The 13,415-nt window shown below is 36.1% G+C and overlaps 1 protein-coding gene across 7 annotated transcripts in view; it reads right to left on the bottom strand.

Moving 5' to 3' along the window:
- Positions 1–1,538: 1,538 nt before the first annotated feature.
- The window catches only part of VEZT (vezatin, adherens junctions transmembrane protein), a 68,195-nt gene continuing 56,318 nt past the window's right edge, over positions 1,539–13,415 (bottom strand). For 6 of the 7 annotated variants that reach the window (XM_065934229.1, XM_065934231.1, XM_065934226.1 and 3 more), the window contains exons 9-12: positions 11,843–12,036; positions 8,464–8,564; positions 5,970–6,177; positions 1,539–2,567 (exon numbers count right to left, since the gene is read on the bottom strand). In XM_065934229.1, coding sequence (XP_065790301.1) covers positions 2,053–2,567; positions 5,970–6,177; positions 8,464–8,564; positions 11,843–12,036 — 1,018 coding nt within the window. In that variant the 3' untranslated portion in view covers positions 1,539–2,052. Of the gene's footprint in view, positions 2,568–2,627; positions 3,636–5,969; positions 6,178–8,463; positions 8,565–11,842; positions 12,037–13,415 lie in introns of those variants that run through there. The other variant, XM_065934232.1, reaches the window with a different exon arrangement.

Raw genomic sequence — 13,415 nt, 5'->3', positions numbered from 1 at the left:
AATGCAGGTGGTCTTTGGCCAGGGTGGGGGGAGGGGGCAGGGGAACAGAGAGACACTGACTGCTAGACTATTTTAAGGGAAAGTTAAGAATTTTCAAAGGTAAAATAATTATTTTACCTTGGAAATATTCTAAAAAATGACAAATTTTGAAAACTACATAAAAAGAACAATTAAAATTCCAAGATCCTTATTATCATGATTTCAATAAGTAGAATTTTCATAGAACTAAGTAACAACTAGTGAATAAAACAGATCAGAATGGAAGGTTAAGAATTCCTGATTAAAAATAATAATAAAAAAAAGAATTCCTGATTAAAATTAGTCTTTCAAAATTAAAAAGTATCATTTTAGAAAGTATTAAATAAAACTGGCATAATATAATGAAGATATTTTCCCCAAACTGGTGTAGTAAAAAATATATATAATAATAGAATTAAAAATTATTAAACTCTAATTCTGTGTATAAGGCTATATAGATTAAGAGAGAGATTATCCAAGTTTTTCCATAATTCTAAATTCAAGGAAAAAAGGAGTTGGCAAACTAAGCAATTTCAAGTGAAAATAAACTCTAAGCATTATCATTTAAGAGTGTAATAGTTAAAACACAAAATTTTTTCTTGAAATTTAGCTATTTCTAAGTGTTAGACTAGGCCCACCCTAAGATATTGCTCCCAAGAGCTTAATTATGGGTAAGTCCCAGAATATTTGGCAACTGGCAGAATCACTTATAGTATATGAAACTGCTATTATTCATATAAAGTAGAACCAAGTTTTTCCTCAGGACCAAAAATAAATTTCCTTAGATTACAGGAAAAAAAAGAAACCCCCTTTGGTATACAAAACTTTACTCATTTGAAGTGCTAAGTTACAAGAATTTAATGTGTTTCTTAACTCCAAAGGCATACTAGATCCATAATTTCCTTTCTAGGACAGTAGCACAGAGTTTTCCTACATTTTCCTCAAATAACATCTGTAAATTATGTCAGTGCATAGGAGCTATAGGTAGTAAAAAACAATATACTTTTGAAAATATCATTCTTTAAAAATGTAGTCACAACACAAAACAGATGAAATTGAGACAATCTGGAAAGCAACCTCTTAGGAGGTAGTTTGTAAATAAAGTATTACGGAAATAAGGATGCTTTCCAGGAAGTCAACAGGATGTTTCATAATCTTATTAAGGTGGAGAGAGTACAGCTTCAGGCTAGAAATTAGCAGCGTCATGACTTACTGATGGCAATGGCACCCATTATCTCTAGGGAAACTGATAAAAGAAAACTTTTTTATAAAGGTGGGGATGAGGCCTTGAACTAAAGAGATCCCACTTTGATATCATCTCTTTTAGTTGCAACAACAGAAAAAGATGAATACACAAAAAATTAAAAGGATAATTCCTAAAAAGGTGCAATGTTTTTCTTTACAAGATCATTAAGAAATCTTAAAATCAAGATACTGAATACACATACAAACAAGGACACGTGTTATAACCCAAGTACTTTTGAAACCATATTTTAGTTCCAAACCCCAGTACACATCAATTTCATGAATTCAACTTTTTTTATTCAGAACGTGTATCTTTAAGACTGGTATAAACAAAAATAAAATACAAACAACTTGTTATTGACATAATAGCTGCAGTTATTAACTGCGAGAATACAGTAAAAAGGAGCCTTACTAAATGTTAATGTTCTTGCAACAGAATTATCCCAGTCATTTTATGGTAGTAAATTCTGGCAAGAAATGATAAATTCATTTGTTATTAAAGATATTTAAAGAGTTTCCAAGATCAATCAGTCGTGCTGCAAATAAAACAGCAATTTATTCAAGAGAGCCCTTACCTTTCTCATTCTCCTAAAAGGTCTGCCATTTATAGGTAACTAGTATTTCCAGATCAGTTGTTCAAACCCAGGTTCTTCCTATAAATTCACATCTTAGCTTTAAATACAGTAAACTTACACTCATTTTCCCTTTCCAGTGGAATATCTAGTCTTGAAGTTAAAACACTTTCACAAAAAAAGAATAATTTAAAATCCTTCATGTAAATCTTGGTTCTTACTTTTCTTCTACCTCATTTTCATTTTCTTGTATTATATGCTCTTCCTCCTCATCACCAAAAGTCTGTTCCTGCATGGTGGTAAAGGAGAGAGATCTAGCAGCCACTTCTGCAGCGAGGCCAGCAGTGAAAGTGAAATCAGGGGACAGCTGTAGCTGTGCCAGCCTCTGCTTGATGGCGGGCTGTGATGAGACCCTGGGGGCTGGGTGGGCAGGGGCCAGGCCATCTACATCTGCCTGCGGAGACTCATCTTCACGCTCACACTCGTAATGTGCTCTTTCTTCAGCTCCTTGGAAGAAGACTTCATTTGCAGAATTGTCTTTATTTTTACCATCTAGAGGGTATTCACATAAATACTCAGTCCTACTACTTATTTCATTGTCAGCTGTAGAGGTTTTATTATTTTCCTCTTCAGTATCATTTTTACCAACTTTCCCCATATCTGAATCCACTGATGGTTCTGAATTACTTATGGGTTCCACTGGGTCTACAGGAGACAAGGATTTCAACACAGCTTCAAAGGAAAAAAAAAAAAAAGAAAGAAAAATAATAACTAAAAACCCAGCAATGATTTAAATTTTAATTTAAACTCCCAGTAGGTTTTTCTTATAAAGAATAAATAAAAGCTAAATAAAACTTTCTAGTAAATAAAAATAAATTTATAAAACCAGAGAACTTTATAAGAGATAAAATACCTAAGACATGAAATGAGATGGGGTTTTGATAAATATTTTAAAACACCTCATGTATTCTCTTAATTCAAAACATTAAAGCAGTGTTTTCAAGGTGTGGCTCTTGAATCAACAGAACCAGTCAGCATCACCTAGGAATTTTTTAGAAATGAAAATTCTTCAGCTCCACCCTATACCGACTAAATCGGAAACTGAATGAGGACTGGCTATGGTTTTACAAGCCCTCTGCTGGATTCTGATGCACATTGAACTTTGAGAGCCACTGAATAAAGAATAAGCAGCATGGTTTTCACCAATAATATGATAGATGAAACACCTAAGAGTAATCCAGGCAATAATCCTATCATCATCAACACACACATATTTACAAGTTAAAACATCATGGAAAAAAAATACAACATACAATTCAACTCACTTGTCAACCAACTAAAAAGACCCTGATGACAGTAAAGCCATAACTTCTACATATTTTAATGCCACAGAAAAATATAAAATAAAATAAAACCTGTATTCCATGTCAACTACTGTACAAAGCATAATACACAGATATTACATCCATACGGCAGAAGTTGTCCTTTCAAGGAAAATGAAGTTTTATTTAGCCCCTCTTGATGTTAGTAGGCAGTGGGTTGCTTGCTATGCAGTCTCTCCTCCCAGTATGAGGGGTTAGTACAATACAATATGTTATGAAGCATGACGGAAGGAAAAAAAAGTGCGTCTTGAAGATCTGGCGTTTATTTTAAAAAATAATTTGTAAAACGTGTCCATTTCCAAGAAACAGATCCCTAAGCTGCAGTAACTCCACTAGAGAAGCAGCAACAACAGAAAAAAATGGCCACAGCAGGTTCCAGTGTAGAATTTCCCTCTCTAATTCCATTCGGACTTTACCCCTGTAGGCAGAGATGAAAACAACTCTGGAAGATGTACTGAAATTTTTCATGGGAAAAGCATTTTAAGGAATCAGCTTTTTACTTATTTTCATAAACTAAATTAGCATTATGCCTTTTCAAATGTAAACTATCAAAAGCACATACCTGAAAAAGAGACATTTCTCTCATTATATCGTTACCCATACTGTCAAGAGGATAGTTTTAAAGCCACATGAAAAAAATACTAAACAATAAAAAAGGATACAAGTTTATATACAGTGCTATTTTCAGACTTTGCGTACAACTTTGTGTACAGTGTTAGCTGATAAATCTGTTAATTCTTAAAGAAAGCAACACATATTAGAAGTTGATTGATATTCCTGAATATTGTTAACTAAATGAGGGTGGGTAATCTGTATAATGCATCAACGAACTAGTATGTTAACACTATGCTAGAATAGAAACCTCTAGGACTGTACGGATTTCTGTTTCTTGATCTATGTGTCACGGATTCAATAGTAAACCATATCTTACTATCTACTTATTGAGTAATTTTCTAAATGAATACTGTGGGGGATAATAAAGCCCCTATTTAAGAACACTGTAATTTAATTCCAGAAACAAACAAACAAAAATAGAACAAACAGGAAACAATAGCGTCTAAAACCTAATACTCCCATTCTCTGATTTACAAAGGCCCAATGTATGGACAAGCAGGTTGCAGGAACTCTGCTTTGTTGCTCAAGAAATCCTTTCATTTCACAACAGCGTCCCCTGCATATGAGGCTCTGTAGTACTGGGAGAGGTGGCAGGACTGGAACAGTAAGAAGGGGACTCATGGAGGACAGACTGGTGGAGAGGAGAGCATTCCTGTGAAAGGGATCACCATGAATACTTTTCATTAATAAAAAGAGCAAGCTTGCAGAACCACTGTCTAATTAGATATAAGTAGAGGAAGATATCTATACTAGAAATAGTGGGGAATATAATCAAATATGGTAGATTCATGATGGAGAGGCTTGAAACCAGAAATAGGAGTTTATATTAAATACAATAAAAAAGGGGAAACTGCTGTAAGGTTTTTAAGACAGAGAGCTATTATCTATGTGCTGTTTGAGAAAAATCTAATCAGTTTTCGAGGATAGACAGAAGCAAACCTAAAGGCTTAGAAGCTATCTTCAAGAATAGCCTAGAAGAAAAAGGTATTGAAAATGCAAGTCAGCTAAGAGGCTGTTATAATATGTGAGCATAAGCTTATAACTGTGTGTTAGTAGCTCAGTCATGTCCCACTCTTTGCAACCCAATGGATAGTAGCCCGCCACGCTCCTCTGTCTATGAAATTCTCCAGGCAAGAATACTGGAGTGGAGAGCCATTCCCTTCTCCAGTGGATCTTCCCAACCCAGGGACTGAACCCAGACCTCCTACATTGCAGGCGGATTCTTTACCATAAGAACCACAAGGGAAGCCCAACCTTACAGGGACCTGGGCTATAAAGGGGATCAATGGGAAGAAAGGAGGACAAACTCAAGAAGTATATATCTGGACAAGGGAGGATGGGAGGGCCCCAAAGAAGAAAAGAGAATAATGAGGAACCTTCCAGAGTAATCTATACACTTCTAGCGAAAAAGAAAAAATGAAGAGAAGGCAGTTGATTTTGAGGCTCCACATATACTAAAATAGAAGGGAAGTCCCACTCTACCTGCTTAGAAATCCAGAGGAATTAATTCTTGAATTAGGAATTAGCTAGTTTGATGATACTGTTGAGTACTAAGCTTCCCCTCTCTTCCTCCCCTGCTTCCTATGAAGTTCTAAAGAAAAGAAGGGTAGTTACATAAAGAGGTTCAAGGGTAATCTTAGGTATTACCAGTCATCCACTTTTGTACAAATCCAAAATGGAGACAGTGTGCACATAAGCATCTTTGCCTTCCATCTTCTAAAGTGTTCAAATCAATTATTATTTAGTAACCTAGTGATATAGCTAAGGGTCTAGTGTTTAATTCATTTGTTTCAACAGTGAACTGTTATTAATTTTGTGTTATATTAAAAATTATAATTGAGAACAGGGTTTAGAATCTTGAACTCACTGAAACAAATTTAGTAGAAAAATAGAGTGATGAAAAGTCTGACTTCATATTCCCAATCTGATTATATAGTAACTCTTTTATTGACCAAACTGGATTATATAATGACTCTTTTATTGATCAAATTGATTTTGTGTCTGAAAGACAAAGTACTATACTTACTGGTGGATCCCTAAAATGAACACCATAAGAATTCTGTGGCTAAGATTTACAGTTCAAGAAAAAAGAATCCCTTACATTGAAATAAACTTTTACTCTGAAGTCAGTGCTTACCATGATCACTAAACAGAAGCTGCTTCCACTTCTGCCTTTCTGCCTCTGATGCTTTAAATCCCAGCACAGATTTCAGTTCTTGGAGCACCCTCTTGGATTCTTCATGTTCACGCTTCTGTCTCTCTCTGTCTTCTTGAGACATGTAATAAAAATCATCCTTTCTGAAATCAGTGTCCATATCAATATCATCTACATAAGCTTCTAACTCCTGAAAATGAATAAAAGAAAACGCATGGTACTTCAAGCAGACAGTTTTCTAGTAGCATCCACTGACTTGAACCTATCGAACTCCAAGATTAAAAAAAATAAGGACTCTTGGCATAGGTCACTAAAGCACAATTTGCGCATACAAAGCTAACACAGATAAACTGAAATCCTACTGAAACTTACTTGATGTTAAACGGAGTTGTGGATAAGAAAGTTTAACAACTTCAGTCATTATTTTTCTACTCTGATACCATTCAATAGATCTAGTCAAGACTCAAGCTATTAGCTATGTCAAAGTCAATCAAAATTAGCAGGGCTGTTGGTTTACGGAGGTAGTCCGGTATGTTAGCTTTCTTTGGGAGACATTTGTGTTTCTGTCTGACTTTTCAGGAAGTTTGAACACTATTGCTAGGATTAGGGAACACCTCATCTGATGGTTCTCCTTATCTCTAAGGTGAAGGGTAGGATCCTTATTACTCAGCTGCTGTTGCAGTTATGGTTAAGGAAAATTATTTGGGATACTCTAATCAGGTGTACGGAGAAGGCAATGGCACCCCACTCCAGTACTCTTGCCTGGAAATTCCCATGGACGGAGGAGCCTGGTAGGCTGCAGTCCATGGGGTTGCGAAGAGTCGGATACGACTGAGCGACTTCACTTTCACTTTTCACTTTCACACGCTGGAGAAGGAAATGGCAACCCACTTCGGCATTCTTGCCTGGAGAATCCCAGGGATGGAGGAGCCTGACAGGCTGCCGTCTATGGGGTCGCACAGAGTCAGACATGACTGAAGCAACTTAGCAGCAGCAGCAGTCAGGTGTAACTGGGTCAGATCTGATTCAGAAGTTTGTGATAAAAGAAACAGGCATTTTAAGGAACCTATTCCGGCAAGGTTGGTGGCAGACCAAGTTTCTAGAGGTAGAGGTTCTGAATATAGTTTTCATTATTTAGCATGATGTAATGGTGTAGTGGCACTGGGTGTAGTGGCAATGTCTATACCCAGTGACAGAGCAGTGACGCTGCCACTGGAACAGTTCTTTTGAGTGACTTTGGCTGTGTACCCCAGCCTGCTTTAAGTTCATTATCTGGCCCTCTGAAATATTCTGTCAGATAGCTAACAGTTTTAAATAAATTTCTTTGTAAAACTGAGCAGGATTGGTCTCCCTTTGCAATTAAGAATACTGAATAAACAAAATGAACAAGAAAAGGAAGCTGCCTTCCTCAGAAGAAAAAGAAGTCTTCTTCAGAAGAAAAAGAAGTCTTCTTCAGAATAAGCAATCTGTTGTCAATATCTAACAATCATCTAAAAAAGTATTTTTTAAAGTGAGGTATAACATACATCTTGACGATCTGCACGTTTGGGCATCCCTCCCTGGTGGCTCAGATGATAAAGAATCTGCCTGTAATGCAGGAGACCCAGGTTCAATCCCTGGGTTGGGAAGACCTCCTGGAGAAGGGAATGGCTATCCATTCCAGTATTCTTGCCTGGAGAATTCCATAGACAGAGGACCCTGGTAGGCTATAGTCCATGGGGTCGCAAAGAGACACAACCAAGTATCTTTCACGTAATATACATAGATGCATTCAAATGCACAAATCTTAAGTGTAAAGGATTTTTACATATGTACACATACTGGGAACCACCACTCTGATCAAGATAAAAACATTTCCAGCATCCCAGAAGGTATCTTTACCAATGTATTAATTTTTAATGCGTTTTATCACTTTCGAGTATTTAAGAAATGGACAATTAGATATAAACAGGAAAATCTGCCGGTAGATTCAATGGATTAAAATTCAAGGCACTAAGAACTAATGATATGATATAAATTCAATACACTGTGTTGTGATTTTTGAAGATCATTAGAAATATAAATTCAACAATTGTGCACAATTATTCAACAACTGTTCTGTGCTAAGTCGCTTCAGTCATGTCGAACTCTTTGCAACTCTACACTGTAGCCTGCCAGGCTCCTATGTCCATGCGATTTTCCAGGCAAGAATACTGGAGTGGGTTGCCATTTCCTTCTCCAGGGGATCTTCCTGACCTAGGGATTGAACCTGTGTCTCTTACATCTCCAGAATCTGCAGGCAGGTTCTTCACCACTAGTACCACCTGAGAAGCCCTCAAAATGGGGCGCCATGCCCTCCTCCAGGGGATCTCCCCAAACCGGGATTGAATCCTGGATAATTTTAATTCAACAACTACCCATGTCAATTACAGAGAAAGGGAGGTAAGATTTGTACACAAAACTCTTTAGAGGGAAAAAAGGCCATTTTCATCCTTACCTGCTCCTCAGGAATTGGATCTTCGTCTGCAATGTGTAGAGGAGGCTGTGTCAAAGGTACCACAGTGCAGCGTGGATTCTCACACGCCATTTCAGGTTGACCTTGGAAAGGAACACAGAAATGAGTGAATATCTACCAAAGCTAATAAAGAGCACCATCTGAAGATTTATAATTTAAATAAACTCTTGGCGAAGAAAACCTGTTTTATCTCTTCCTTTTTCACCTTACCATAGTACTTGGCACACAGGAGGTACTCTAAATACTTGAACAATCAACTTTACTCATGGCATAGAAGCAGACTCAAGACACACCATCATCACTCTTCCCTATGAAAAACAAGCTTCAGTTCTGCACTGTACTTATACCATTTTTATTTTCAGGAGAAATTAGGATTGGAAATGAGTTTCATAAGTAAATGATTGAAAAGATTATCTCACGTGAGCTTAACTTCAATTAACTATTAAAAAACAGTGTTTGACATCTAATCTCGGGGTTATTTAGCCTCATTTCAGCTCTCTTTTATCATTATCTGTCTACTTTAAAGAAGTAGGGGTTAAGCCTCTAGATTTTTACCTTTCAAGAATATTGACAGATAAATGGTTTGGGTCAGAGTTGGGGGAGACTCTTGGCTAGTGTGGGCTGGTATGGTCAGAGCAATCTAGGCTAGCAGGGGAGAACTCTCAGTGGGTATAATCAGCAGAAATGTGACTTAGCCCACAGTGTCAGGTGACTAGTTACATACAAAAGATTGCATAAATAAGTAAATATACTGAAACTAATGACAATCAAGCTACTCATTATCACAAAAGGGAAGAACAAATACAGAGAAGGGGGAGGCCAGAATAAACTATGTGGTACTGACACTGAATTGGAGGTACTGGTATGAATGCGTGGTTTATAACATATATGGATGGATAGATATACAAACAGAGACAGATGTGTGTGTACATGTTTGAGTTGTGTGTGTGCTCAGTTGTGTCCAACTCTTTTGTGACCCGATGGACTGTAGCCTATACATGTGTATCTGCAGATGTATTCCACAGTTCTGTACACTGACAAATGGTAAAAGCAGTAATATCCCAGCATCTGTGAGCATCCCTAGCACTTCAGATCTTGGTTTCTAAAGGTCATTTCCCATTAAAAAGAATGAGGCTTCTTGGAGACAAGGCAGTTGTTAGGGCCGGAGGCAAGGAAAGTATGAGACAAAGTCAACAAGTGCTCAAAGAATGATGGTGATAGGAACCACCTTGAATGGGCTCCCTCTGGTCGAACTATGGACAACCTGAGCAACAATATAAAATAAAAGTAACTAATTATGATCTATTGAATAAAATAAGAATCCATACTAATATAAATGTGTAAATAAGTAGAAAGGGGGATGCTTAACCTTAAAATAGTGTCAACTAGTAAGTGTAGGCGGAAAACGGAATTAGAAAATTACCATTTGGCAACCACCACAGCAATATCCAATTGAAGCAAGAACTATCAATGGCATGCTAAAAGTAGTGGGTGAAAACAATTAAGCTAATTTATTCACTTTTTGATACACAATTTTATGAGTTTAGATAAAGTCATGTAATCACCATTACCACTGATTATGATACAGGATAGTCTTATCACCTCAAAACATCTATTTAATGCTGCCTCTTTATACCCTATTCCTCAATATCCAACTCCTAGTAATCACTGATATGTTTCTTATTTCTGTTAAACTTTATCATTTTGAGACTGTCCTATAAATGGAATCACACAGTAGGCAGTGATTTGAGCCTAACCTCTGCTGATTAGCATAGTGCATCCTCCATCTTACTGATAGAGCAGTGGTAGTTCATTTCTTTTTTATTTCTGAGTAGTATTCCATTGTATGGATGGATGTAACGACTTATGTACTCATCGGCTGAAGGACCTTGGGTTATTTCCTGATTCTGTTGGTATACTGTGGGTATGCAGAAGAATGTCTGATTTTTAAAAATATGAACAGAAGTACTTAGGGGCAAAGGGATTTCATGTCTGTTTCTTAACTCAAATCGTTTAGAATAATAGCACCAAGAGAATTTATAGACAATATATACACAAATGTGGTAGAATGTAAAAAACTGGGGAATCTGGAATTAAGGGGTACTTAAAATTATTCTTGTGTCCTATAATTTTGAAATAGTTAAAATAAAAAGATATAGCTAACTAAAGCACCTGTTTCTTAAAAAATTTAAACAAACAATTTTATTTCAAGTTGTGTATCCAAGGCTATGCTGGGCATTTTAGTGAGAAAAGTTTCTGAATACTTGTATCTTAGTTCATATCATTACCACCTATGAGCACATCAAGAAATGACTTCTCACCTGCCCAATGAATTGAGACTGTTTTAAGAATCATGTTCAAGTGACTAAGATTCAATATCTTATAGTATGCTAAGGGAGGCATGAATGGGAGGCATCTTCTAACACCCACTGGTCTCCTGAGTGTTTCTATTTATAAAAAATACACCCGAAAGCTCTGGAGTTGTCATCTAAAAAAGTTTAATATACATAAATATTTGTACATATTAAAACCCTTGGCAAATCTATCTTTTGGAGAAAGAATTATTCACCATTTTCATTTGAGGAAATCTACAGATAGTATATCAGTAATTAGCTTGTTTACATTTCCTTTGAAAAATGCTAATACTTCACTATCTAAAGACTTGTTCAGTTTGCTCAAGACAGTAAACAAAGTATTACAGATCTAGCTATAAACAAAACAATGACTTAACAGGATGATAAAGCACAGCTCACCTTTGGCAATAATACAATTTTTTATTTTTTAATTGAAGGATAATTGCTTTACAGAATTTTGTTGTTTTCTGTCAAACATCAACATGATCAGCCATAGGTATACATATGTCCCCTCCCTCTTAACATCATAATAAAGGTCCAAGGGATAAACATGTTATTGACTTATAGCACAAGTTTAAAGATAAATATGCCAAACATTTACAATTAAATTAGTGAAGTTAATGAAGTATTTTATCTTAAAATTAAATTCAATTTCTGGTCCCTGACTATCAAAACTCATTATTACCCTAACTGGAAAAGAGTTTCTGGAATTTCTAATAATTGAATAACACTATTAAAATCTAATTTTTTAATTAAAATTTTAAAAAAGGAACTGTATGATTCAGGGAAACTTCAAATCATATTCATTTTTTATTTACAAAAATAAGAGCCAACACTTTATATTCAGTGTCAATTTGCACATATAAGTTCACCTTTTTTTTTTTTAGACAACTAGGAAATTTTATCAAGTCAGTTTTATCATGGAGACAAGAAGTAAACGTGATAAAGCCCTGCTGGGGAGTAAGGACGTCTGCCAAGTGTATGCAAAGGAACTCTCTCATGGGTACCTTTTTTATCTGTATTTCTTCGCAGCAATTTGTCCACTTGAGAAATGGCCTCTTCCCAGCAATTGTTGCTTGCTTGAACATGGGGCTGAATTAACTTTAATTTCTGTTCTAGGATTTGATAAGCTTCTGACACTAGTTCTTGTGTTTCTTTAGTACAGACAAGCTTTTCAAGTTCATCCTCAAGAATTATTACCCTGAGTAATAAAGAAAAACAGAAACAGATTTCTAAGCTATGAAACAAAATGTATAATTCACAAAGTTTATTTTAAAAAAAAGTTTGTAAGATGAAAAAAAGTTCTGAATGTGGTAGGTGGTGGTGGTTGCACAACAATATATATGTACTTAATGCCACTTACCTGTAGCTTAAAAATGGTTAAGTGGTAAATTTTACATTATATGCATTTATCAGCTTTAAAAAAAGTTTATAAACAGTATCATATATTTCTTCAACAAATATTTCTTGCATATATACTAGTATTTTTACAAACTAAAAAGATAAGTTAAACCTATTTCCTACTTATAAGAAACTTAAATCACATCAGAGAAGTGATACAAATATAATATTATAAAAAATTAAAACTAACATTTTATTTCCAATTTAAAGATGAGAAAATAGGTGTAGAGAGTTGAAGAAACTTGCCCAGGTCATACAGCTGGTAAACGGTAAAGCTGGGTTACATTCAGGCACAAAATGACAGAGAAAGCTGGGGTTAAAAGAATTCAGAAGAGGAGCAAGTTACTGTGCTAAGGAAGAGGTACTTCTGAGGTAGCACTGAAGGATGGAGAAAACCCGAGCATGTACAGAAGATGAAGGAGGTCATTCTAGATAGCATGGGAAATAGCCTTCATACAGTTTGGCTGGACGAGGTAAAGGAGTGAGAAATGAAGAGCAGACTGCAGTCAGTTTACAGCAAACCCTTTCTGCAAAATGTTTTATACAGACTTCAGTCTAAGCGGCTACTCTCACTCCAAATCCATGGAAATTTTTCAGATAAGTAAGAAAGCAAATATAAGGCTCAGAAACATTCATCTGGCAGCAGGCACGCCACAGACCAGGAGAACACTTACAGAGTTAACGTCCTCCTGTAGGCAAGTGAGAGTGGGAACGGCAAATGGGACAAGCCAGAGGGAGGAATGAAGCACAGTAAGTTTTTAGATAACACTTTTCAAAGCTGTGTGTGGCAGTGCTAAAGAGCAAATCAGATGTGATGCTTTGTGACTGGACTGCTCTCTAGTGAAAGTATTTTGAAGGGCGATAACAGTAGCATACATGAAATCTTTCATTTTTTATCAGGAAACATATCTCCCATGTATTTTCCTTAATCCCTGGCTAAGTTACAAAGCCCTTCTTTGTCATTTTCATGTCCATCCAGTGTAGTACTTTTTCTTCCCAAAGCATCATCCTCATGCTAATGCATTTTATTACACCCTGTACATTTCTGATTCCATTGCCAAACATTAATTCTTGATAGACCCTGGTTTGCCTAACACGACCTGAAATCCACTGAAATCTTGTTTTCCTCTCATGATGATCCACCTTTTGCCACCCACTCAAATGGACAGTCTTATCTCC

The sequence above is a fragment of the Muntiacus reevesi genome, chromosome 4, assembly GCF_963930625.1.
Source record: "Muntiacus reevesi chromosome 4, mMunRee1.1, whole genome shotgun sequence".
NCBI classification, from domain to species: domain Eukaryota; kingdom Metazoa; phylum Chordata; class Mammalia; order Artiodactyla; family Cervidae; genus Muntiacus; species Muntiacus reevesi.
Note: the sequence above shows the minus strand (reverse complement) of the source record. Positions and strands in the feature narration are given on the sequence as shown.